The sequence below is a fragment of the Anopheles funestus genome, chromosome 2RL (assembly GCF_943734845.2).
Source record: "Anopheles funestus chromosome 2RL, idAnoFuneDA-416_04, whole genome shotgun sequence".
NCBI lineage: Eukaryota > Metazoa > Arthropoda > Insecta > Diptera > Culicidae > Anopheles > Anopheles funestus.
The window spans coordinates 101,502,332-101,530,070 of record NC_064598.1 but is presented as its reverse complement, the minus strand read 5'-3'; the positions used below and the strand labels follow the sequence as shown (position 1 = coordinate 101,530,070).

The 27,739-nt window shown below is 39.3% G+C and overlaps 1 protein-coding gene across 9 annotated transcripts in view; it reads right to left on the bottom strand.

Annotated features, from left to right (window-relative positions):
- LOC125762342 (uncharacterized) overlaps window positions 1-27,739 on the bottom strand; it is a 61,972-nt gene that overhangs the window by 1,397 nt on the left and 32,836 nt on the right. For 6 of the 9 annotated variants that reach the window (XM_049424302.1, XM_049424300.1, XM_049424305.1 and 3 more), the window contains exons 4-10: window positions 25,567-26,934; window positions 18,461-18,575; window positions 16,085-16,251; window positions 15,880-15,999; window positions 12,097-12,288; window positions 11,887-12,022; window positions 10,034-11,027 (exon numbers count right to left, since the gene is read on the bottom strand). In XM_049424302.1, coding sequence (XP_049280259.1) covers window positions 10,976-11,027; window positions 11,887-12,022; window positions 12,097-12,288; window positions 15,880-15,999; window positions 16,085-16,251; window positions 18,461-18,575; window positions 25,567-26,934 — 2,150 coding nt within the window. In that variant the 3' untranslated portion in view covers window positions 10,034-10,975. The other 3 variants (XM_049424306.1, XM_049424308.1, XM_049424307.1) reach the window with 3 other exon arrangements.

Sequence of the window (27,739 nt, the reverse complement as noted above, 5' to 3'; positions counted from 1 at the left end):
GTATTAAAAACGTAAAGGATAAATGATAAATGAGAAATGATAAAAGTAAAATAATAACCGAGATTATAAGAGCAGTAAAACAAACAAATTATAATGGTAAAGAAAATCACAGATCCAAACATAATAGTAAAACAGTAGAACATGAAAAAAGACCAGTATAAAATCAGCGATCAGGATTGCCGTTTTATACACAACATTCAAAGCATCTAACAGTAGTTTCACTCACACAAAACACAATCACACATACGTACACACACTCGCACACTTACACAACAAACACACACATTAGCGCAGGCAACACGGTACACGGTACTTATTTTAAATCAACTGGTTTTTGTTTTATTGGTCAAACATTATACATAATAACAATATCTGGTAGTTTCTTCTTCTCCTTTTTCTTCTGCTTCTTCTTCCTTTCTTTCACAGGGTTTCACCCTCGCTGCTTTCTTTCCCTTCTTTCAATGGATTCATCCACAATACATCCAATGTTCCACTAGTCTCGTTTACTATTTTGCGTCTCTTGTTGTTCTTTCTTGCTTGTTTGTTTGTTTGTTTGTTTGTTGGTTTCATTTTCTTTTTATCTTTAAATTTATTATTTCATGTTTCTTCCATTTTCCAGTGTCAGTGTGTCTGTGTATGTTTGCGTGTTTTGATGCTTGTATTCCATTTTGTTAATTGTTAATGTTTTCCTACAGTTTTGTTTTTTATTTTGTGTTAATCTCCTGTGTGTATTTTTTTAAATTTTATTCTTTAGCTATTCATACCGTTCTCTGGTACGTGCAGCAATCGTGCTTTACCAGTGAGGGAGTGGGTGTGTGTGCGTGAGTCGTTTATTTATAATTTTAGGTTCTTTTTCGCTTTGTTTCTTTTTGTTCGTTCTTTTGTTCTCGCATTTCCATCTTTTGCACGCACACACACACACACGCATGCTTCTAACCCACTTGCAGACACTTTTTTTCGATTTGTTTATTTTTTTTGTATGCATCCATATTGCACCCTTAAATCGTGTTCCATTCTAAGAGGGATGAATTACTTTCTTTTACCTTGCTTTGTTTCTTGGTTGCTTGTTGTATAATGTTTACGTTTAATGCCTAATGTTGGTGTGCTTATGCGCTGAAGAGAGCAGCTTTTGTGAGGGGGTTAGGGTGGGAGGGATGGTAGTGTATAGGATGATTTTCATTTATGAGTGATTTTTACGATGTACAACAAATCGGTTTTATCTTTTTGAGTTTCAAATTTGCACGATAGATTTGGAGCTATGTCATACAAGTTCACTGTCGCTTTCGGCCCTTCATTTCGCATATAGCATGGCGCATATTGCAAAATGGCGCTATCGGTATATCTGTTATTTTGTTGGCAAATCAAATCAGTTCACCTTCATCTGCACGGTTATTGCATGTTGAATGTAGTGCTAGTTAAAACACAACTCTGTCCGTTTGGTAATGCTTGAAATGAACAAGTGTCTAATGCATCGTACGGAACACAATCAATACTTCCATAAAACACCACAGAGCTGTCGTTTTATCGCAATTGTTAAATCTGATCGTCTACATAACCATTTTAATCATAGTTTAATAGCTTAAGTGATAATCAACAATGGGTTAGTGATATAAATAAACAGTGCAATGCATCGTATCGTGAAATGGTGGGGGTAAAGTATAGCCATTTTTGTTTATAATAATAACGCTTAGATTGACAATAAACCGAAACGACCATTGGTACAAAGTCGATCCTGTGTAACAATTAAACATGCTTCAATAATTCAACACACTACACGAAACGAATATCTTCTTTGTAACGAGAGTTCTTACGTTTGTTCTGTTTGTTATGCGGCACAACACAACAAAACTTGCTTATGATTTCGTCCTTTACGTTTCTGAGCTAGAATTTAATTGTATCAGTACACACTTTGCGCAACTTGCAGTACCTCGCCAGCAGCAGGTCAAAGGTGTTTCCGTTCAACATAACTACAGAGCTTTTCTTTAGTCCTATCGTGCATTACTCAAAATCATACCGCGGAACATACACTACCGGGAGGAGAGTTCATTAATGCTGAACTTAATGATTTGCGTAACATTTGAGAGAGATTATTATTTGTTTGTAGGTTTTCTTTTCCGCACAGTAAAATTAGCCTGTTCTCTATACATGTTTGAAACACTGATCTCGGTGTTATATGTTTCTGGTTGCATGTGGGGCGTCTTGGTGAAGGTTTCAGTTTCAAAAACATGCTCATTCATTGTTTGCGATTTCTTTTTTATCTACGTTAAGAAGTTATCATGAAGTTATATGGTGCAGCTGAACTTGAATGTGTGTAGTACGTGTTTTGCATATGTACGAAAGCGTGAGCCACCGTTGACAAATGATTGTAACGATCGAAATCCGTGCACAATCCACAAGATGCAACATGGGAAGAAGGGTGATACAAAACGAACGTTTGCGTTTCCAAAAACAACCCTCAGTCTCTGTGGGGTGAGGATCTAATGTAAAATTTCCATTTTGTCCCTTTCCTTTTGTTTGGTTTATTTGAATTACAAGTTTACACTTGAGGTGATAAGAAGTATTGCAAAAATCAATACCTTATCTTACTGTACGATTTTCATTTTCTCCTGTATGGATTTGCTTTTTTCCCTTCCATGCATCCATCTTTCAAAGAGGAACATTCGAGGAGCATGTTTTGGATTTCATTTTCTCACTTGCTTTTGCACATTTTTTCGCATCATTTCACTGAGACACCTTCTTCGCTCGATTTAGTTTAATTGTGTATGTTTGATTTAGACTTTCGAACGAAATTTGGAGCTTTTGGGAGGAGTTTCAATTTTCTGTTTAGCATTATTTTAGGTGGTTGGTGTACTCGCGGTTGTATGAAATAAATTTTTTTACACACATACTTCGTTTTACTTTTTGTTGGGCTTTCGTGTTTCACTTACTCATTACAACCGGTGCCATTTATGTTCTTTTAAAAGAGCGGCACCCATATGCTTGGTGTCTAATGTATGCGTGTGTAAATGTGAGAGAGCGAAAATTTAGTTTTATTTCACGATTGTGCAAATGTGATGAGAATGTATTTTTTTTTTGAAATATGAAGTAAACGGTGCGTGAAACGTGATAAAGATGTGTGTGTGTGTCTGAAGTTTATGTGTATCGCAAAATTTTATTGTAAATCAACTGGAGGTAAATCAAAATTGAATCGATTAAATTACAAAGGCCCTGCAATCTAATCAACTAAACCCAGCAACACCGATAACGAATTAAAAATATTGTTTTCTTTTCTTCTCATTGAACACACATACACATTGAAAGTTCGCACTAGGAAAGATGGACGAAAGAAAGCAACTGAATATATCTGAATTTTTCTAACGTCGTAAATTTCGTATGTCTTTTTGCTTTTAAAACGGGTATGTGCTATTTTAACTATCGGGTAATCCTGATCCTTTTTATATGTTCGTGTTTTGGTATGTGTGAACTGCGTATGTATCAATGTGTTTTTTCGTCTGTAGTTTTATTTCATTTTCCTTTCGCCGGCTGCCTTAATAAGTACAATAAACGTATTCCTTCTGGCCCATTCGCCATTTTTTTAATGCATAATAATGCGTATTTTTGCAAATATTTTATTTAAGATATCTACAGTTCTGTGATCGTACGTTGCATATCTCACACAATTTGGTGATATTTTGTTTGTTGTCTCTCTCTGTCTTTCTCTCATCTGCTCAAACATACAATTAAACTGTTTTAATTAAAATTATTAATGCATTCTAAGGAACTAACACACATCTGCTTGGTTGACTGCGTGTTGCAAAACTATGGTAGACAGAAAACGAAATGAATGTTTTTTCTGGTAGCACAGGCCACTTATCTGCGGTAGACGAAACTGCAGAATAATTCGGACATTGAAAACAAGTAACAAGTTGGCTTAAGCGACGTTACACCGTACCACAAACGTACAGATCTCGACGAAATCGGGAACGAAATAACGAGTAAAAGTTTTAATATATCTTTATCCCTTCATCTACTATTATTGCAATACGAAAGGCTATGAACACGAAGTCTCCATTCACTTCTTTTGATAATTGCGCAAAACTGTAACGGACATCCGCCATTAGTCGAACGCACTGTTCTATTTCGTTTCTCCATTCGATCTTCGCTAATGGATTACACCTGTTGCCATGTTTCAACCGTTTCTTTCCATTTTAGTGTCTCTGTTTTTTAATTTATCTTCTTACATTTCGTACCCTTCATTCGATCACCCTATCAAGTAAAAAGAAATGTGGGTTTGCGCTCTTATATGTATATATATATTTTTTTGTTTTTTTGTTTTGTTTTTAGTTTTGCAATGTATTCTCTTCTTTCATGTTCATGTTTGCTTTTGTCTACTTACAGCAGCGAATGCAGCGATTGGCGATGCATTTTTTTTTCGAAATGTAATTTTAAATCTAGAAGATATCTCTTGTCTTAGCATTTACGTTGTGTACATTACAAGTTTATTTTCATTCATATCTTTACTCATTTTGATAAGGCGACTAGTAAACAAATTCTTACTGTTTTTTCCCGCACCACACTTTACTCGGGAGGGTGGGGGGAACGGGCAGGAGGTTTGGTAGAACGTGTGGATTGCCGTTTCGATTTATACTTTAATTTCATACTTTCACTTGGGTTGAAAAATAAAACAAAACTAGAAGTTGAAAAACCAACGTGAAACGTGTTTCCTACTTTAAAAAGAAAATAATACCGATTTTAAATAAGGCAAGTCTACTTCACTACCTGTTTTTATACTTTTAAAGAAAAGAAGGAAACAAAACAACAGAATGGATCAATATGGCAACCAAACATTATTCTTGAACTCATAAATTTGTCGAATGTTTTGCATAATTAGTACTCACGGTTATTCATAACTAGATCGTTTTAGTATTTGTTTTGTGTGTGTTTAGTTTTCCTTGCCTAAAATATCGATTATTTAGATTTGTTAGAAAAATAAATCCACTGCCAAGTAGTTGTCAAATTCCTTTCCTACCTCTCTACTTCTATTACTACTGCGCTCATACAAATGTGCTTCGAAGTTTACAATTAAGCTGCTGAATATGGTTGGTTGAACTGTCTGTGTTACTTCGAGCAAAGATGTGTTTTAGTTCTTCAGCTTGTAATTCATTTGTTAGGTTCATGCTTATCTGTTCTGTATATCCTTAGTAGGTTCTACCAGTTTTGCACTATACTACGCTCTATAACCCGGTGGCTACCCGCTTCTTTCAGCTACGACGAAGAAAGATCCAAAACCTCTTTAGATGATAGCGAACCGATAAAGAACACTAAGAGGGTAAACGCAAATTTTGACACAAACCAACCACACCATGCTACGAAATAATTATAATTTGCGTTTTCGACGTACGTGTTGTTACATCGCCTATGCAATCGTCGATAGCTTGGGTTTTGGGTTGATTGCGCTTGAAAGTATGCAATCATAGTTTAAAAGTGACGGGTTGAACACTATTTGGCCCGTTTTGAGCACTCACTTAGCCTCGTAGAATGGTTGTTGATTGAAAGAATGTGTTACACACCTCTAGGCGCACACATTCAATACAAAACCTAGCCGTTGGAGTCGTTGAGAGAAGTTGCGTTGCGTTTTCTACTAACTCACATGTTTGGTTTGAACGCCTGCATTATGCTAGAGTTCCTCACATTTTTAATCTCACCATTGCTTTTTGGTTCAGATTTCTCTTTCGTGCTGTATCGTGTGTCCCAATTATGTCTATTAAATCTCTACAGAGTTTTCTTCCGCTCTAGCTTTTATTCGAATAGTTGATTTATTTTCTCTCTCGCTGTCTACCTTCTGCGTCTTTCTCTACATGGATCATTTATAATAATTGTCTAATTTACTCTGCGTTCCATTCTATTTCGCTTCTTATTTCCCAGTTTGTCTCCCCACTTGCTGATTTTATTTTACAATATGTACAATAGTGCAAAAGCATGTAGACGTACCGCTGCAGGCTGACGTTTTTGCTAAATACCGAGTCAACTAATAACCTTAATTCGCTATAACATCTTCCTGTCCATGACAAGGGCTGTTTGTTTATCGAGATTATCGTTTCAAATGGCTGCAAACCACGTGCACATCGTTACAAACTCCATCACGTACGTACCTCGTCTAATGTATTGTTTGTGACTTCAACGCTCGTATCTTTTGTTTTTGCTTTCATAACCATCCACCTGTTCAATTAACCCCAGCAAATTGTGGTTAACGAAAACAATAAGTACAAAATATTTGCATTATCGATTGATTTGTGTATGTGTGTTCTTGCTAGTTTTCCATTACGCAAGGAAAAAATTGCTCTCGTTATCCTTTCATTCGGTTTTTTTTTTCATTTTAAATCGTAGCATTATTTATATGTGTTCCGTTAGTACGGGAAATACTGGAGCCTTGGTGTGATCGTGCGCCGACTCGATTTTTTTTTGTATTTTAAATATGCTTTTTAAAATGCTTTTCGCTACAGTAATCGTTCTACGTGAATTTGCTCTTTTATTGTATAACTATATTACAAATGGTGAGGGGAGATGAAGGGTTACGAAACTTGAAAATAATCTTTTAAGAAGAAGAGACAGCGATAACTTCATGATATTTTGATGATAATAATCAACGAAGGTACTTCGAACGAATGGAACGATAAATAAATAAAAATATATACACCTCTACATGAGAAAATCAATAGCAACTTGCTATAAAAGGATAGAACATAAGCAAAGGAATAAAATTAGTTTCCCTGTTCACCGACGGATGGAAAAAGCGTAGTCTTCTCTCATTACTAGTTGTGTTAAAGCATGGCCTTTCATTATACTTATCATTTCAATCATTTCAGTTATCTAAATATAGTTGAAATAGTAGTAATAGTAGTTAGAGTTATAGTTTGTTTTTGTAGAATATTGATAGCAGTAGCAGTAGAATTAGCCTATATGCCACTGCTATGAAGGACAAGTGATGTAAAGCTATCGATTTCATCTTTTTTTTTGTTTCGACTTGGAGATAGGAAAGATTTAAACGGGAGCGTGAAAGAAGGAGGATTGGCCAATTGGTAGACAGGGCAGGTGTTGAGGGAAAAGAGTGATTCGTGTGGCAACCGTATCTAGGCCTCTTTAGTGGTCTTAACGACAAATTTTCGAGACATTTTTTTTCTAGCTTTTCTTTCCTTTTACCAATCCTTTCGCATTTTTAGATTGACTAACGTGCGAGAAAAAAAATATGCTTGTCACGAAGCATTCACGTACACATACATCAATCAAGAATGGGAAAATGTGGATGATAATGATGTATGAATCGTTTTTCATTCGATAAACGCTTTCTTGTTGTAAAACGGTGTTCCATAATCGTTCGAACAATTCGTTAACGAACTAGCGGGCAATCTCGTAGCTCGCTCATTATCGGTTTACTTAGGTGTAGAAAGTGGTGGCATTAACCGGATTTCATACGTCAGAAAAGCGTGTCAATATATCACTCAAAAAACGGTAAAATTTACTCCCATTTCTAAAGTGTATATTCTGTTAGTTTCGATCAATTTCAACAGATTGCGGATAATCTATTCATTTGCGAACATATTCCCCCCTTCGGATCTGACGGTTAATATACATAATGCAGGGGAATGTTAGGATACATTTAGAAGTAGCAGTAAATTTTAAACTTTCAGAAGCGAAATATTGACATTTAGTTCTAAACTGTTTAAACCCCGTAAAATCTACGGTTCTAGAGCCTGTTTGTGAACAATCTGCATCTTCGTTTGTAAAGCACAGTGCAGCTTGTTCGGGGTTCTATTTATTATTTGCTTTTATTCTCGCGAGCTGCAAACGTTTGCTCGCCGTACGTGAAAGAGAAAATTGCATCCGGAAACAAAAATAATGCCAAAACTTTCGTGTGTTTGTTTTTCAACATTATTCATTTCCATGATTAACTGGTATCGCGATCTATCTTTTCGCTTCGTGTTGATCGTTTTTTTTTCAATCTGTTTACAGTAGATTACACAATAAGCCTTATGGTTCTCTGTATTTCCTGTCAGTTGTTAGTAGGTTTGCATGCTTTTTTGTGGATGTGGTAAGGATAAGTAACGCTACAACTCCATGTCTCTCTCTCTTTGTGGTGGGATTCAATATAAACTTCATTTGTTCATCAAATGTACTAGGTTCGAAATCCATTACATTCACCGGATCATCGTATCTCACATACTCTTGGCAGCATGGTCAAACATCCTTCCGGATGTGTGAAGAGTGTTGGTGTTGGAGGACAGCAACGCTGTACGGTAGCGGTGCAGCACCGAGATTGTCCTCCGAAATTCCTGCCGGATACGCGCAGGAACCAATTGTTGTTGATGGCGATAGCCGTGGGTTTAAGACTCTCATCGTAAATTATACACTACACACTATGCACCGTAATTAAATTTCTAGTTCGAACCATGTCCCTTTTCGGGCTGTTCCGATTTGCTGCCGTTCATTGCGTAATAGCATCGATTTGTTTTATTTTGTGTTACCTTTTTTTTTCACCTCACCTGATTGTGATGTGTGCTTTCTTTCTTCTGTTTTCTAAATTTGAATTCGTTTCTATATAGCAGCGTCAGTGTATGATTTTCTTCTTTTTGTTTACTACATCCCGTTTCATCGCAACGGATTTATTTTACTCTATTCTCAAAAGTACCGGTATCTATCCGCTGAATTGTTTGGTTGTGACTTGAGTGTTGAAAGTAAATACGTGTGATTTTGTGTTGTATGTTTTGTTAAGCTGTAGATGCTGTTTTAGCCTTAACATGATCGCTTGCATAATCATCTGGCTGTGGTTCTTCAATCACAGCACAATCGACCGTGTCGCAATCATTCGACTTGAAGTATCCTTAAATACTGAGCCCCTTATATACTCGTCAACAAATCATTATTTTTATGATTCCGATCAGCTCGATCGTCTTACAGAACTAGACTTATTATTAGTTGTAATTTCGGGAAGTTTTTCGCCTTCTCCTGTGAGTGTGTGTTTTTTCGTGAAGAAAACCAATGTTTTACATCACCATACAGATGCATACGGACAGTTTTTTACATGACATAAACATCACATTACACAAACGTACACGAAAAAAGTACAATAAAATAAAAGACATATGGACAGTTGAGTTGAGGTTTTTGTTTTTATAATCCCCCGCGGTGGGACGTAGGCATCACGCACATACGTGGATCGTTCGTTCACAGCCATATGTGTATGTGTGTTGTTTGTACGTTGAGCACAGAGAGTAGGTTAGAAGAATATCGGAAAGAATTAAAAACCATAACCGAGAATACATCATCGTGATTGCGATCGAAAACGGGAAGAGAGAAGAGAGAAAATGCGTAAATTTTCAATCATTAGGGAGACATTTAATTCATATAAAAAAACGAGAGCAAGAAGGGAACGATCTATCTAAATGCATGCTACCGAAAGGATGGCTGTTGCTTAACTCAAATCATAGATTTACTGAAGAAGTAAGGCATGTGGCTATATATGAAATGTTATTTTCTATTGTCTTACTTAAAAACATAAATCCCCAGGGGAAAATTGTAACGTGTTGAACAAGGGTGGTGTCAAAGAAAGAGGAGATGTAATGCGAAAATGCTGACTGTTGCTGGCAGTAAACAAAAACACGATCGTACATAACTATGCTTTCGAGCGATCATGCATATGAGAATTGTGTGTTCGTTTCAAGGGTGGATATGATAATAATGCTAAGTGTGTGCGGTCGGAATGTACGAGGAACGCTTTTCTTTCCACAATAACTGTTCTTGCCTATATTGGTTGGAGGATAATGCAAATCATACCACACGCAACAAGAAAAATAGCTAATAATGTTAGCTGTAGTAGCGGTGCTTGTTTAGCTAGAAGAAGATCAAACATACTTAGTGAACACAAAGTTAGGCACTTCAGAACTGGACGGCATTTTTCTTTTCAATGTGTTCGTTTATTCGCGTGATCTCCATCAGCCCTAACTCCTTAGTCGTTTCGTGGATGCAAGCATAATAAAACATAACGTCGCTTTCAAGATAATGTTAGAAGAAAACATATGTTTTTATTTGAGATTCTAATCGTTACTACATACAGCTCGGTGCGTTTGTTCGTACCCTTTGTAGTTCTCTGCTGTGTTTTTTTTGCTGTGCTTCGCGATATTTTAAATACTGATATTATTAACAAATTTCAACAACAGGTTCTGCAACAATTGCACGGTCGTATGATCGACGAGGCTAACTACTTTCTTCGTCTAATGCTTACTATGAAGGAAAGTAGATAAACAAAACATACGAGGAAAGAGAATGAGAAAAAAATAACGCCTGTACTAAACTATAAAAATATTTCCGCGATCTTGATATCGATTAATCTATCGGAGGAACGTTATCCTTTTTCATTTGCTTGCGCAATCTAATTGTTGTTATTTATTCCTGTCCAAAGCTTGACATCTTTTCAGCTATTGTTTTGCGATAAAACGAATTCAATAAGTTCAAAGCACATGCATAATGGCATGAACCATCGCACTCAAAGAAAAACCAACAAAGAAGGCTGGCGACGGCTTTAAATAAGGAAATGATTAGAAACGTTTACTGTTTGGACAGCATTGGCAACACTAGAGGCGCACAAGGTGGTAGGTGAGGAAGCCAAGCGCGGAAAGTAACAGGTAGCCTACACAAAATCTAACTCGGTGTACGCACGGAGGGGAAAATTGAAACTGCTGCGGCTGCGGCACGATGTGCGAATGCTTATGTAAAGGTTAATCGTGTTTCTTTGCGTTTGGTTACGGTTATCACGCGTGACAAAAATGTTTTAAAAGAAAAAATATTATATCGACGAAAATAAGGAAGGCAATCTGCGTTCCCGGATTGTAAACGGTACCAAAACAACCCAACACGAATGGGGATGTTACGCTTTTAGGATAAAAAAAACATGCGCGATATGTACACGCACGCACGCGTAGGCTACCTTATGCTCTTGGCTTTACTTTCTTTGGCGTAGCTCGGATTCATTACCGTGGTAGCCGTTCTTGTTTCTGCAAAGCGGAAAATAGAAGAGAGAAAGAAAGAAAAAAAGAATGTTGCTTCGGTTAGGCAAGAATCGTTACTTGACGGGGACGACATCAAAAGAGGTAAAATTTGCAATTACAACGGTTTGCATGATGCAGAGACGTTAATAGCGGTAATAGCGTAGACGTTGGTTTTGTTCCTAAGTTAGTAGTTGGTTAATTGTACCGATCACTATGCACACGTTTGTTATTGCAAACGAGTGTAAAACAAATTAGTCGATTAATATCACACAATCAATTGTTTAGTTTATACAAATGAGTTGCCGATAAGATTAAGTTCAATTCGTATTATGAGCCATATAATACCGACTATACTCTAAAACCTTGGTACATGTGAATGATTTTTTAAACAAAAAGCAATTTTTTAAACATATCTATCATTAAATTAACTAAATAGTTCATTTTAAAGTTGCGCCATAGATGTACACGGATACTGTTATGCTGAATTGTGAATTTGTGATCGTGTAGTGGTGGTGATTGTGAATGTGATGTAATTATGATATACGACAATTGTACTACATACTTAAACCTACATACAGTATAAGTTACAAATTGCTAATGGTTCTAAACGAAACAATAAAATCAAACACACAATATATAAGCTAAAGCCACTACCTAAGCCGACAAAATACAGGGACACAACTGGAACAAAATCAACTGAAAACAAAATAAAGCAACATCGAACATTTAATCAGACACACTGCTAGCATACACTAGGCCAGTGTGGCTGTAATGTTTGACGATAAACTATAACACCGCAAGAGGCGTAATGGAGAAACGGGGGGTTTTGAGAAACGCAAACCGTGAGAAGCAAATGTATACTTACTGGTCGGGACTCTGGTCGGTATCACTTTCCTCGATCTCTGTCTTGTTACGTCTTTTTTCGCATATTAAAATAATCGCACACAGTAAAACAACTTCCACAATAATACCCAAGAAAACGTAAAGTGCGGCATATTTTCCTAAAATCATACGAAAGCAAACGTTATTGGAGTGTTGCGCATATGCTAGGGGGGCCGTGGAATCGGGCTATTACCTCTAACTCTAACAGTAATCATAACCTGTGCCGGTTTGCCGGTGAAGTCGGAGGCATTATTCCGTGCCTCACAGGTGTAATCTGCATAGTCGTTTAGCGTTATGCTATCGATGATAAGCTTCGCATTCTCAACGCCCCTTTCGTCCTCTTCCAGCACGATGTGATCTGTCGACGCGTTGTAAGTATTGTTGCCTACAAAGAGAAGGGTAGATAAACGTTATTCTGTGTGTTATTTCTTACAGACATTAGTACTAAGAGCTTATTAACAAATCACGATAAACTAAGTTAAAAACTGTCTCAAGAAAAGTAATAGCTTTCGGATGATCTAAGATTTCCTCGCTCTTCCATTTCTTCATCCCAACACGCAGATAACAATAAGTTTTAAATTGAACAAATACTAAAACGCTACAAGCAAACGGTTAAAAATACATGAATTCATTCTTCATTCACATTGTCACTACAGTGACGTATGTTAGGTGGTGGTGATGGTGGTTCTGGAATTTCACCCATATTGTGTTACGTCTTCAAACAAGACGCACCTCGAACGGCACACCATCCACCAGAGGTGGGCTGTCGAGTCGCAGAGGGATAATGGAAAGATTGCACACTTGTCTAGCTGCTAGTCACGAAATGCTGGAATCACACGAGTGAACGAGTGTGACACGGACGACAAGAAGTGGTCCTAGGCAAGCGCCCGAGGGCCGAGCGATTTACTCGCGAGTCACTACGAGTGCAACACTTTTGCGCTCGATGGCTTTCGACGCTGGTGGAACACGAGAGCGATGAACGTTCGGTGGTACACGGCTGCTCGCCGTCGCCGAAGTTTCTTCCACTCGCAAGGCCACGGAACGGCGACCGGAAAGAGAAACAAAAGTCCATTAGAGCTCTTGGCCTTCTGATGGCAGAGAAGTAGTGCGGAGGCGTGTGGGAAGGGAGCACCAGGAAAGTTTGTTCATTGCCTGTCTGAGCCCATAACCACGCCAACGCACAGTTGTCCATTTCGGCTAGAACTTCATTCCCAAGAAGTTTGTGTCGGCAAAATAATGTCTTTTCGTTGATTTGATACATTACTTGCCCAATTTCACAACATACAAATTTAAAACTAATACTATCATAATTTCAATACACTGCTGACCTCCTGCTTGTGGTGTGCAATTGCCTAAAACTACCCTCGACAATTTTAAGTTTCGAAAATAGCTAATATATGTTTTATTCAATAGTACATAATAATCATAAGAAAAAAATTGTAGCTCAACTAAGGACTGAGAGACTGTGTGAAAATTTTGGACTTTTATTTTTAGCATATGCCCAACGTGCCTAACTTGGTGGCCGTGGGCGCATGGATGGAAAAATGTTATCGTCCGGAAAAAGGTGTGCTGAAGTGTTTGCAGCAGTATAACAAGACCAGCGCCTTGGCATTACAAGGAAAAACGACTGAAAAGAGTCCCGAGACGTTTTGATAAAGGAGCGTTCGATCGATTCGCTCTTACATGGGCACGATTGAGCTGGGCGACTTTGGAAAGTGGAGTGAAACATCGAAGCCTTAGGCTTAGCTTAATATTCTCTCCACAGGGAATCACCATCATAGGGAGTCTAGCGAGAAAGGTAGAAAGGCACTACTAGTTTCTGGCGGAAACCATTTCAAAACAAATGTCATGAAGAATCGGTCAAGATACCTAAACATAAGTAATAATAGTATAGCCAGGCTCCTCGGAGACCTATCTTGTTGAGATTATTCAAAGCTTCATTCCGTTACATATCGAACATCCGCTGTACAAACGGTACTGGGTTAACCATTTAATTTATGCCTAAACAATTGCGTGATACCGTAAAAGTGCTCGGAGTGTTAGTGTAGTTGTCGGTCTTAAATCACGCAACTGCTTCCTCCTTTCACACTCATTTTCCCCAGCTTAGGGTAGGTAACACAACCGTTACCGACAGCTCAACCGACGTTACTAAGAAATTACGTTAATTTTATTTCTTGTACCCATTACTGCTATTGACGATATTGTTACAATTGTTGCTCAACAAACAATGCCCGAACGATATAAATAGTATTAACGCGATATAAACCACAATGCGTAGCTTACAATCCTATTGGTTGATATTGCCAAACGTTGTACATGTCAACACTTTACGCCCGGACAGGTTCATAATAAATATTTATTCCAAAACAAACGGTGAACGCAGTGTACATATAAATGTTTACATTCAACCGAAACGTAGCTCTACGGTACGGGGAGTTTGCAGATCTATTTAAAATTAACGTTTCCTATAAACAAAACTGCATTCTGGTTGGTTTGTGGTTGATTAAATTTTCCTTGTAGTTCAGTTCCAACCTGCTAGCATGATTTTCTTTTGAATAGAACACTAGTGCACATATTGGGTTTGGTCAAGGCAGTGACCACAAACCTTGTGGCTATCATGTCGAAGATGACGATTTCGAATTTATAGCAACATTAAACAAATGCTGATGTGATCGATCCCGGGTTCGGGTAACGTGTGAATGTACTGCATGTGCGCACGTCCATCATCTTAAGTCGTTCATGACAGTAGAACAAACACGTTCAAGATTACGGCCTCGGCTTATTGAACAGTCGTAACAAATTTGTTTGTTTACTCAATTGATTAATGTTAATCGAATCTGTCCGTTTGAGGATCCCATATTCTACTACCACACGGAATTATTATTTCAAATTTTGGGTTCAATACATTAAAAATTGTTTATGTGACGGCTGGTTTCAATTTATGGATAGAACCCAATCTTTATTCGATTCAGATCACCGAACAATAATGCACTTATAACCCCATTTAATTTACGGAAAACCGGAAACAATGATTCAAGGCCAGGAGACAATCATTTGCCCCATTTGCAACTAGATAATGGAGGACAAGGGGAGGGGTAGGGGTTTAGGAGCCGGGGCTAGTGTAGACTATGCAAATGTAGAACACTAAAGTATGCGAAAGGAAGGTATCAAAATAAAAAAAAACACTACCCACTACCACAGACAATCCACAAATCTCTATAGGGTGACGCTACGGACACGGACGAATGGGTATTAAAAATAAATTTTTAAATTAAGCTGATAATACTTATGAACGGGGCAGATATATTGTTCCTCACTATAAATAGATACGTCGGGATATTTTCGTACTGTGGCTCTCTTTTTCCTCCGCTTCACCTCCGCTTCACCTCGCTTCACCTCGCTTTGCCGACCGATTCTGACCGATATTGTTGCCAAAGAACGATGAGGACGCTTTCTTCTCCACTACATACTATCATCACCACAACAACAATAACGAATGAATCCAAAGCATACGTTTAAATGCAGAAAAGGAGCTGCGTCGTCCTCCCTTGAATGTAGGTAAAAAGGGACACTTTTTTGTCGTTTTTCTCCAGCATAAAAATAGCGACAATATCATGCTTTCAAGGTGAAACTAAAAGAACGGGCTTCTCGTGTGCATTTTTTTTTTAATAGGACCCTCCTACAGTTGTTTGAGAAAGAGGAACATTTTCATTCCAATAACGCCCGCGCAAAGCTTGGTTAGCTTTTCTGCCCCGGTCGTCACATGCTGGTTGATTGGTACCGACTGTTACTCAGTGGAACAGGCGTTCCTTGCAGACTACTGAATGAAGAACACTTCTAATAGACTGCTTTCCTATTATGCGCTGGTTACAGCTTTCCCTTGTTTCTATCACTTTTTGCTAATCGATAAATCACTTAGCTCTTTGACCAGTATAAATTTAATTGAAATACGGCCCTACGGACCAATAATACTTACCAACTATCCAAGAAATTTTGGGATCCGTTCCGAAAGCTATGCAGTGGAGTGTCAATCGTTCTCCTTCCACTATGTTAGTTTTGCCTATTTCTGTGCTTTCAAATTTAACAACAACATTAGCTGCGAAAAGAGATAAATATGTAATAGTAAATTAATTGCCATCATAACTGCTTGTAATTGATTTCAAAAGCGAAACGATGCTTACCAACTACGTTAAAATTTTTAGATACACCCAATTGTGGTACGCTACACGTGTACTGTCCGGCATCGGTTTCCAACGCCCGACTGATGATGAGCTTTCGCTCCGCCGGCAGTAGCTTAAAGCGATCTTTTAGCGATTCGACCTCACTTACATTCTTACCGTCTTTTGCCCTAAAGAGGAAAAAAAGGAAAGGAATATTAGCAATTGGTATTAAGGGATGAAGAATTGTTCCCGATCTGGTCCGGTGTTGTCAACAATCGATGGGAAATAGAAGAAACTTTTTTATTTCTTCTGTGCGAAAGCAAGCCACATCTCGTGTGACCCTCTACGTCAATCCAGCTTGTTTACCGGTTCGTTGTTTTTTTCTGTTTTCTATAAAAGTTACAAAAGTACGTCATCGTTGGGTGTCTTAGCAACCTCAGTCAGCAACGACAGTACTTATCCCATGTTCTTATTGCCACCGAAATTATCATCACAAGTCTTCCAGTTCGCGCAACTACCCAGTTTTGTCAACTTTGCCGTCTAACGTATCGACTTTTGTTTTATGCCCCATATACTGAAGCGCGAAGGCAACTAACTAGCCCATTCTTATGAAAGTATCGAACAATTATAAGCACGAAACTCGACAAAACGCGTGTCTCACAAGCGTAGAGAAACACATGAAACGAGCACTCGTATAATGCGTCATCGTGTCTCGTATTTCCCATCGCATAAACAATGGTAGTGTTGGCAGTATTTAGGTCAAAAGTTGTTCTTACAACCGTTTTGGGAGTACCGCCCTCTCTCCAAGTCTTACTCTGACTCAAGTCACCCACCCGCCTCCTAAAGTCCTGAGAACGCAGCATAATGTCAGAAGCCATTCGTGCGAAGAAAAATCATTCATCCTTTAAGCGGTTGAGTTTTCTCGTTTCTTCCCTTCTCATGTTTTTATCTCTGCATATCCTTTCCCACCACACCACTGACGTAAGCGCTTTTTTCTGCACTGTGTAGCGGAGTGTTAATGAGATGTTTATTTTGCAGAGTATTGTTTTTCGTTGTCTTCAATGCGAGGGGTTTGTGTTTTATATGGGGGTTTGTATTGCTCGGTTTGTGTTTTTGAGAATACCAAAAACATAACTGTAAATTTGTACAAAAATATACAATAGCATGTGATACAATTAATTTACTCAAGCATGCAAAGCTTAATGGAGGCGCCCAGTAGTTGATGTACTTTATGAAAATATACCATGGGAAGTAACTTATTGAAGTTTTACAATGTTATACCACTAATTTACTAAACAGTGGAAAGCTTAATGGGAAGTAAGTTGTTGGAGTTTAGTAACGAAATAAAAATAATTTACTAAACAGTGTAAAGTTTATGATGGAGGCGCCCAGTAGTTGAAGCGCTTTATGAAAATATACAATTTTGGTAAAATGTTATGACCAAATGTTTATAACATATCAAAATCATATTCCAAAAATTTTAAAACTGTGCTGCAAATTGCTACACACCGCACCCAATCGTCACAGCAAGGTCGCCCTTTTTCTGTTCTTAGGCGGAGATTTGTGCAAGAATCATCCGTTTTTCATGGCATGGAAGCCGAACAACGAGAGCGTATCCTTTCGGAATGAAAAATCGATAATTTGACAAAACGAAACGAATGGCAGGATGAAGAACAAAATGTAGACAGAAACGACAAATGAGGGTACCCACAGTGTATCGGACAGAGCATGAAAGCGACGGAGCACACAAAAAAACTCTCGTTTTCCTTTTTACTCTTAAACGATGGGCAGAAAAAAGCAAGAAAGGTTTGTGATAAATATTAATGGTTAAGGTTTCTTCTCTCCGAAACAAAAGGTTCCAATGACCTCGAAAAGAGATCAGATATAATATAAGGGATTATAAATGTGCCGAAATATGGGACGGGAAGGGAGATTTTCATTTTTCTGGGGTAACATAAGTAGTTTCAACAAACAAACAAAGCAAAAAACTACCAATCCGCGGTAAAGGATTATGGTTTCATAAATGATTCGTCAACATCGTGAATTAATCGCCACTCATGCAAAAGAAAGAAGAAAAAACAAACGCAAACCGTTTGATTATTTTTATACCGATCGATATAAACACTTTCGACATCGTCTATAAAAATGAATATTCGCTGGAAAATTATATCGAGCTAAAGGAGAGAGAGAGAGAAAGAATCATTCAATTCGCGCTCATGTGATGGCAATTCATTTCGTGAAAGGAAGTACATTCGATTGAGATTTGGGTCAATTTAATTGATAAAAAAACGAAATTATAAAGCAAATAAAATGTACAAATTCGTTTGGTTCAATATACATAAACACTCACACAGATACGGTCGTGATAGAGAACACATCACACCGTGGAAAACTTACCAACTTAAATCAAAATTTCCTTCCTGTGTAATGTTACAACCGAGCGTAACTGATTTTGCAATATCGAATATTTTTAAACTAGTGCTGGCTTGGTCGTAGTTAGGCAGCAGAACATCTGTAAAAAGGAAAGAGAAACGGACGGAAGGATAAAATGAAAGTTATTAACCATTGCATAATCAATTCAGCTGCGCTAGTTTACGGACAAGCATTAAAGGGGTTTGTTCTCGCCGGACAGCGTGAACAGAAACGAGCACGAGAAGTGGAAAAGGAAAAGCGATAACAGAGTAAAAGTAAGTTCAGTGCTCCAACAGGAAACAGGTTGTAACGGTAAGAGTAAAGTTGTTTAAGTGAATGGAAAAAAGAGATACAGCGGAAAAGAAGTATATATATGAGATAAAAAGAAGAACGAGTTGGAAAAAAACGGCATCGAGAACTATTGATAAAGAATTGTGAATATGAGAAAAAAAATATCAAGTTCGAAATGAAAAGGAAAGGAAGGATAACATAAATACCAAAAAAGCAAAGCTGCTGGTCATAAGTTGTACATCATAAAAACGGAGAAGGAAGAAAATAACCAGCAACATCGAGAAAAAAATATTTTTCAGGCGAACTAATTTAAATTTCCTTAGAGTCTAGAGAAATAATTAAAGCTAAAGATAAATAATTGATTTTGAATAATTTGTTTCCAAACTGATTTGATCGAGCGTACTAAATTGTCTAACTCTAGCTATATAATATACGTTTGTACGCTACTCCAAATCCTCCTTTTAGATGATCTTTTATTTCCCTTCCCCTTGCGAGTTCCATACCAAATATCACCCAACGCTTTAAAGAGATCAACCAGTAAGGCAAGATAATAATATCTGTTGAGGGTGAAATTCTCGCTCACTCCGAATTAAGTCGTCAAAATTTTGTACGCTTACATCATGAGAGAGAGAGAGAGAGAAGGCGGGTGGAAGTTCGAAGAAGGGGTGGAATGGAAAGGAGAGAACGGGAGAGGTCCATTATGGAGGAAAACGCAGCCGGTGTCGCATGCCAAAAAGCATCGAGCGCGCCCGAGATGTAGAAGCACTTGGATGAGTGTAAAAGGTTTCCCTACTGTCTTGAATGTTTGGAATCAACCCCCGCTTCAAAGGAGGTTGGCACCCCTTGGGTGGTTGAGGGGATAGGGATATATTTGGAGATGCTAGAGCAAACTAAGCGCGCACCTGTTCCATTTCATCTTCGTTATATGACTGATCCACCGTTCTTGGATGAGTTAACCTGTCCTCCTTTCTCACTAGATATTGGCGGCATCATTGCGCTCCGACTGCGCTCGTTGTGTGGAAAAGTGGACAATAAAAAAAAACACAACACAGTATCTCTCCACCCTTAAGGTTAGTTTAGTACACTACTAACATTCACCATAAACAACCAGGAATGTTTCGCATGGGGAAAGCAGAGAAGTGGAAACAGAATGAGATAGAGCCATGACATAGCTTAGCTTAGCTATAACAGAGTGTTCGACACAACAACCACAGAGCTATCTCCTTCCGGTTCATCATTCTCCTCTCCCTGGCCACTGCTAGGGGTTAAGGAGGAGGTATTGGACAACAGACTGACGGGGAGAGGGGTTGTTGGTGAAAACCAGAAATGCCATGATTATTTAATGAAAACCGCAGTCATCTGGCTTTTAATTTCATGCGCCGCGCGTCGAAAGATACCGGACGGTTCTATCTATCCAATGAGTTACCCGGGACCTGCTGCTTCCCTGGGCCTAGTCAATAACCGAACAGGCGGTACACATACACACACACACAATGCCGAATGAGCGGGGGAATCTCAAACCCACCTATGGATGGTGCAGGTTGTGTGCCAGATGAAACGAGTGTGCTGGCTCTGGCTGTCTGATATTTATAAAATTAATAAATATTTAATTTGCCGTTGTTTACACTCACTAGCCGTGCGCGAAGCTGTAGAGATATGAAGGGAAGAGGCGAAGCGAGGGAGCAAAAGAAGGTGGTGGGTGATGTTGAATTTTGGCTTGATTTTCATCGGCACTAAAAACCGGAGAATCCGTGTGAATTGCGGACCGAAACCATAGGGAAGCAACTACACGGGTTAAGGTGTGTTACGTTTCGGCTATTGCACGGCATTTCGCCTTCAACACAGCAGCATTAGCCCGTACATCCTTCTATATAAAAAAATGAAAAGGTGAAATTTTTATGGTGTAGAACAACTTTTATAATCTCATAACGAAAATTTCCCTCAGTTTTGGAGTTAGGAGCCCAACCGAGTTGTTCCTTCCTTTCCTTCAGCTTCAGGGGATTATCCTTCAGGAAGGACCTGAACGAAAGGGGAAGGTACTGTTTAACCAAATTTGACCAAACTGTTGGGTGCGTTATGTACGTGTGTGTGTGTACACCTAACGGAAATTGCAAATAATCGTACAACTAAAGGCCTTTAATGATCAGCATCGTGCGCTCTGGAGAACAAGAACAGATGCACGTAGTGTTACGGTGCACTGCCTAATAAAAACGAACTGTTTCATAAATTCCCTCACACGATAACGAATTGCAAGAGGTAACGACGTATCCGATAGGGCTAATGGTAAATATTTGCATTGTATCATGGGACGACATGGTTCTCGTTGGACGTTCTAGGCAGGATCGCTTGTCATTTCGACGGTGCAATCCTCTATGGACGTTGTAACAACCGATAGCGGCTAAAATGAAAGGTGACAAGTTTACACTGTATCTCGAGGACATTCAGCGATGTTCTGATGGATGGACGTCTGTACTCTACGCCCTCCAGCAGCAGGTGAGTGTAACTTTACAAATCAAACAATTAAAAGCGGATATCGGTTACGCTGCGTTGGTGTTTACTATACACCATTACGGATGTTGTCCGATATACTGTGACAATCGGAATGTGTCAGGGTAGTGGAAAAAGTGCTTTTAATTACACGAAACAGCCCAAAAAAAAAGTTTGTCGTAACAACCGCCTACAGGTATGCAATTCACGTTGCAAAATAATGTTTTAAGATTTGCAGTACAAGATTTACATTAAGTTCTAAATCCTAATTGAGTTGTTTTTATGTCATAAACAACATTCAAAAATCGTGTTTCGTTACTAATTTTATACCTTGGCTGTGAAACAAATTTTTTAATAGAAATTTCCACTCCTTTCATAACTATCGATCGCTTCATACGATACTAACAACCTTGAAGGAATGTTTTACAAAATAATTTTACCAACGCTATCAACTGAAAGTCGTAGCTAAAGATCGTGTTACCCCACCTTGCTATGTCATGCTTTTCCTTCTTCTCATCAAACATCTCATTTCTTCTTGCCAAAACTTCAAAGAAAACCAAACAGTACCAACTGGTTCGTCCTACGCCTGACTTACTGTACACACACACCAACATACACACATGTTAGTACTGACCGTTTCAAACAGTGCCAGATGTTGCGGTTCGAAACAGTGTAAAAGTGAAAAATTGTTTCGTCGAACTCTCGAGCTATTTACCGGTAAAGTTAGGTGTAGCGTTGTGGGTGTGCATGTGTGTTTATTTGTGAGCCCGCGTGGGTGAAGATCGGTACCGCATCGTTTATGTTCCGCATGATGCACATCAGCCAAAAACGGTCGTTTACTAGTGGGTGCCTTTTGTAACACCCACCCCAAAAGCAGGGGGATGAAAAGAGAAGTAGTCAAATTTGACCTCCATTGTACTAGGTATGGAAGGAGGGGGTGAGAGGGAGGGAGGTGGTAAATTCTTGACTTCCAACGTTTTTGGGCCGGGGTTGTACACTATACGTTTTGATGTTTTTTTTCTTTGCATTCTTTGTCTACGTTGGCTCATTTCGGATTGTTTTTCACACATTGCGATGGTATTTCTATGAGACTATTTTGCGTGAAATTGCTTTCGGTAGGGGTGTACTTGTGTGGTGTTAAAAATCAATCATCAGAAAGACGTGTATGCTATAATGGTTCGTTACTTAAACGTAGCATTACTTCCACCAAATGACCCCAAGCACCTTGAATGGATCATTCAAATGTATTCCTATTCTGTAACTGCAACAGGGTAGTTTCATAAATTATCATATTTCCCAAGGAAAAACAATCTATTCAGATTGTTACAGTGTGATACACGTTCACAAACGATCACGTTCTACACTTCATCGATCACTTTGACACGTTCTGAGGTGATGTCCAAAAGTGCAACACACTAGTAGGCTTAATTAAATCGCCGGAAAGGAACTAATGTAACCATAGGGGCAGGCATGCCCACACACACAGACACACACTTTCACCACCGGAGAGAAGCAAGTTGTGAGCTACCGACACGCTAGACCCTTTTCTTAAACGGGTTATAATATGCTCGAGCTTTTTAAAGTGCGTGCATTCGCCCTTCATGTCGGTTCGTTTATATTTTCTTCCCCAACCGGAAGACGCGTGTTGAATAAAAAGCGAGTTATATGCATACCCAGTCCAATAATTATGAGTCTCTGAGGCAGCAAAGCTTTGAACGTTCACTTCACCCGTACCGAAGCGACATCAACTCGCTGCTCGGTGTTGTGATCGTTCTGACTTTGGCGTGTTCCAGGGAGCGTGTGCTGACCTAATTATGCTAATGTTTCACGCGGGCGCAAACGTACGAAGGCACACCAGTTTTGCAAAAGGAAGCACCGTTCAGGAATAAGGATTGCCTGACAGTGCATTGATTTTTCCGTTTTTCGATTCAACAGGTACGAAGGAGACCGTGGCTCGTGTGGTTGGGGATGCAAACGAAGGGTAGCCTCTGGGAACGGATTGGATGGAACGGTGCGTGTATTGTGTGTGCTGACACTTTCCCATACGCGCGCGTTATCCTTCGCATTTGTCACCTCTTGTTCAGTGTAGTGTCTTCTGCAACCCCCCGCCCCAAGAGGGTTGTTTATGGTGGAACAGAGAAAAGACCCCGTGTGCCAGAACCACGGTACCACAACGTACTATATCCCGGGACAACAAGTAATCGAGCGCACGTAGCTCGCGCTGCAAACAGGTAGGGAGTATGTTGCCGCAACAAGGAACCCGCCATGATGTGCGCCTGTCTGTGTGTGTTTTGATAGTGCTGTATGCTAATGAACACGCAAATTGATTCACGGGCCGGAAAATTCTCATTTTCCGGAACCTGATGAATGTGTCCCCGAAAGCATGCATACCTTAAGCCGAGGCTTTCTCCCTAATGATTTGCGATCCGGGATGCTTCTCGCTAAGCGGTACAACGGTTTTGGGACAATTTCGTTACACAATATTAACCAAATAAAAGGCTAGCGTAAATAAGTTACGGGAAACGTACAAACTGTAAGCATTGGAAGTTATCGGGTAAAAACGAAGGGAAAAGAAAACAGATATGACAACAAAGTGAAAGAAGGTAGCTGGAAATAAATATTGTTTGTATTTTTGTTTTTCTCAACCAAAAAGATAAACAATCATGGGAAAAAATAGGAGAAAGTAAATAGAGTTTATTTCGTTTCGGTAACTTTAATAAGCTAAACACATACGTTACTAGCCTGAATACAATTGGTTCGCTATTTAGCAGTGCGTGGGTGTGCGCATATTATTATGCTAAATACGCAAGCAGCAGCTTAGAGTACAAGAATTATCTCAATTGTTAAGGGAAATTTCATACCATCCTGTCGAAATTATGAGAAACGGTAAAAAAGTTCTTAAACCTGCTAAATATTACTTTAAGTACACTATTTTAAATACAAGAAAAGCAAAGCATAAACAAACACATAAAAGACAAACAAAACAAGGTCGAAATGGTTGAGATAAATAAGTTAGCTAAAATGGTAACATTAGTTTAAATGAAAATGGACTATAGAGATATAAACCACTAATTAAAATAAAACCCGCGTTTGACAACAAATTAAGCTGAATACAGTCCCGTGATTTTAGCCGCTGAAAAGGGATTTGCTTTCCTTTCAGCCGTCTTTTTGAGAATTGGTTTAATGAAATGGTTCGGAGCGGGAAAATGAAAACAGTAATGTTACTGAAAGTCCTCGAAAAGCAATAATAAAAATTAGGATAGCTTGCAATGAATACAAATTAACCACGTTTCCAGCTCGTTATGTACACCGGAGGTTCATCTTCTGGCCCCATTAAGAAGCGCCTTTGAATGATTGCGGACCATCCTTTGGAGAAATGTGTGTTTGTCTTTTCAACGTTTCGGCAATGGGTTTTTTCGGGAGAGGCGAGGCATAAAAACCAACAACAGTAACAACAGAAAAGCTTTTAAAGATCATTCCAAGCGAATAAAACGGGGGAAAAGCCGAATAAAACCACTCCCATAAGAACATCATCGTCATGAAACGCACACAGAATAGCAGAGCGAAGCTATTCAGAACTCGTACAGCAGCACAACAAAATTTAAATAAACTATATATAAAAAAGAAACATTTCAACGAAACAGATGATATTTTGATTAAATAAAAAGCGAAAGCAATCAATGGACATGATTTTTTGGTTAGAAGTTATTACAATTTTTAAATGTCTACCGTACCACCTACGTAACATTGAGACTGGGATGGGGATTAACTATGGATAACTATTGTAACAAACCATATGATTAAACTAAACAATCACTTGCTAGAGACCGAACGAAACAGGAACAGTGAACAAATTTTTGCTCAAGCATAACACGCGGCGTAACACGACAAAAGGGTGCAGATTAATGGAAAAGGGATCCCACAACAACAGGGCAGCGCAAGTAGGTATGAAACGTGAACTGATCAACTTGATGTTTGCTTCTTTTCTTTTCTCTTATCGGTTTCCTACAGCATAATGTGAGTGGATGAAAGTAAATACAAAAAAATAACCAAGGCAAGCAATCATGGCAGCGCACGTAAAAGGAACCGTAGCATAGCAAAAGAACTTTTTTTGTTGTTGCTAGCACGCACTATTACCAACGTACAAATGCTCTATACATTCGTAAACGGGAACCATTTTTGAACGACTCGGCATGTTTTTTTTTTGGTGGTTCAATTTGTTTCCAATTTTTCTCTTTTCTTTTAAAAATGGTTCGTTTGTCCCCCAAATGAAAACAATAATTTTTTGGAGCGATAAATTCTTGTATCCTCACCGGCAGCTGTGGTAGTGAGTAGTGTTGCCACCGTCGCTGTTGTGGTAGTGATGCTAGTGGTAGAAGTCTTAGTGGTAGTAGTAGCTGTTGTTGGAGTGGTTGTCACTTTTGCTGTAGTTGTAGTAGTGTGATGTTCGTGATGATGGTGATGATGATGGTGAACCGTATTATCCTGTTCACCCCCAACGACCACCTGTGGTGGAGGTGCAACGGTAGTGGTGGTGTGGTTCATAGTGAGGATAATAATGTTCTCCTCCTTTGCCTGTTGGATACCAGTGGAGCCTGCCATCGATGCAATGGTGCTGTCGATAGCGGCCACTGAAAAACCTTGGAAACTGCTGGAGACATTGCTGGTGGTTCGCATTAAAGAACCGACAGTAGGATGCACGGGTATGATAAGAGCAGTGCTATCCTCGTTGGGCGGCTTCTTGTGTGAAGCTAACTCCTCCAAGCTGTCCACCAGAATGATACCGTTAATATCGCTCTTGTTCTGGATCAACCTATCGATGTTATCATCCTCCAGCGAGATCGCTTTGCTTTCGATAACTATTTCGGTATCCGGTTCAACAAGGTCCTCAATGTTTTCTGCACCGACCGACGTATCAAGATTAATTATGTCCTGTGTATCCGCTTCCCGAACACCGTCAGGCGATGATTCTTCGTCCTCATCGTCACGCGTTTCCATCAGTGGAGGTGGTTGTTGCATTCTACCGGTACTGGAATGCTTCGCTTTACCCAGCGACAAAGACTTATCCGTATGCATCACCGGGGCATAATCTTCCAAATCTTCCACAGTTTGTTCGAGCACCTCCTCGGGCAGGAGTGAGTCCTGTTCTCCCGTAGTTTTTTGGCTCACGAAACGTTTGGAGTCATCTTTGCCCGGAGAAACGGCGTGCTGCTGAGGAGCTAGTTTCTTCTCGGCTGAACTACCTGTATGGTGTCGATGACCTACGCCCGTCTGCTGTCGATGATGATGCGGACCGTGGGCGGAAGATTTGGACGACTCCCGTTCCCGTTCGTGCTCACGCTCTAAGGATCCGCCGGGAAACTCTTCGTCTATAATGGCGGGACCTGGAGCTAATGCTACGGCCGTCGTAAAATGGTGATGCTCAACGGATAGTGGAGCAATCAGAGTTGACTTAACTGTGCTCAACATAACCTGCATATTGTCGTCATGATGCTTTTCGACATTGCGTGATGATCCTGTGCCTGCCGCTGAAGATGTACCGCTATGGCCAAGTAGCGTTCCGTTCCGGTACACGTACAGTTGATGGTAGTTTTTGTACAGTGCGTTACACTGGTACTTGCCCTGATGCTTTGGTAGTGCTCGTTGGACGCTGATCGATGCTTCTATTTTGTCTCGATTTCCTACCGTTCAGTACGTTGCGTTGCGGCCAAGGTGATATGCAAGAGAGAAATGCTCGATCAAATTTATTTGACCTTTTGGTTTTTAATGTACACCTTCTGCGGAGTAAATGGCAGTGCTAAGGTATGGAGTGGCGGCACAACTCATGGGCGATACACTAGCGCGTGAAAAGTATCCTAACCTTTTGTTTCTGTGCTACACAAGCAAGTATGATGAGTAATAAGAAACTTTTTTCGGAACATGATATATCTACGCTATGTTCTAATTGACTAACAGTTTGAAGAGAAAATTTCTACTGTAGAAGTAAATTTTCTTAGAGCTATTTTGCATCTTTCTTCATCAGAAGAATGGATATTTCTAGCATGCAAGCTACGATGTCGTGTTTTTATACACATGTTTTACTTCTCAAACAACGTGCGTCTAATGTCTTCCCGCAAAAAAAAAAAACAGTGGACGCGTGTCACCCTGAGCTAAATGCTTCTAGCTGTCTTTTAACTTAAATTCTTGATGAATATTTCATGTAGTAAAATAAACTAATGCCACGTGGCAACATAAACAGCCTCTTTTAACCACGTTAAGCCGTTCAACACAGAGCTAAGGTACTCTGTCTCATCTTCGGAACGTGTGAATGGAGACGCCTGGTCAGTTTCGACGCATTCATCAACACATTTTCATTTTTTTTCTTTGACAGCTAGACATAGACGATAGCAACAGTACTATCATCAACATCTTTACCGCTGTGTAGCATCGTATTCGGTATGCGTCAGCGTGTGAGATGAAAGCGATTTTTTGTTTGTTTTTGTACGG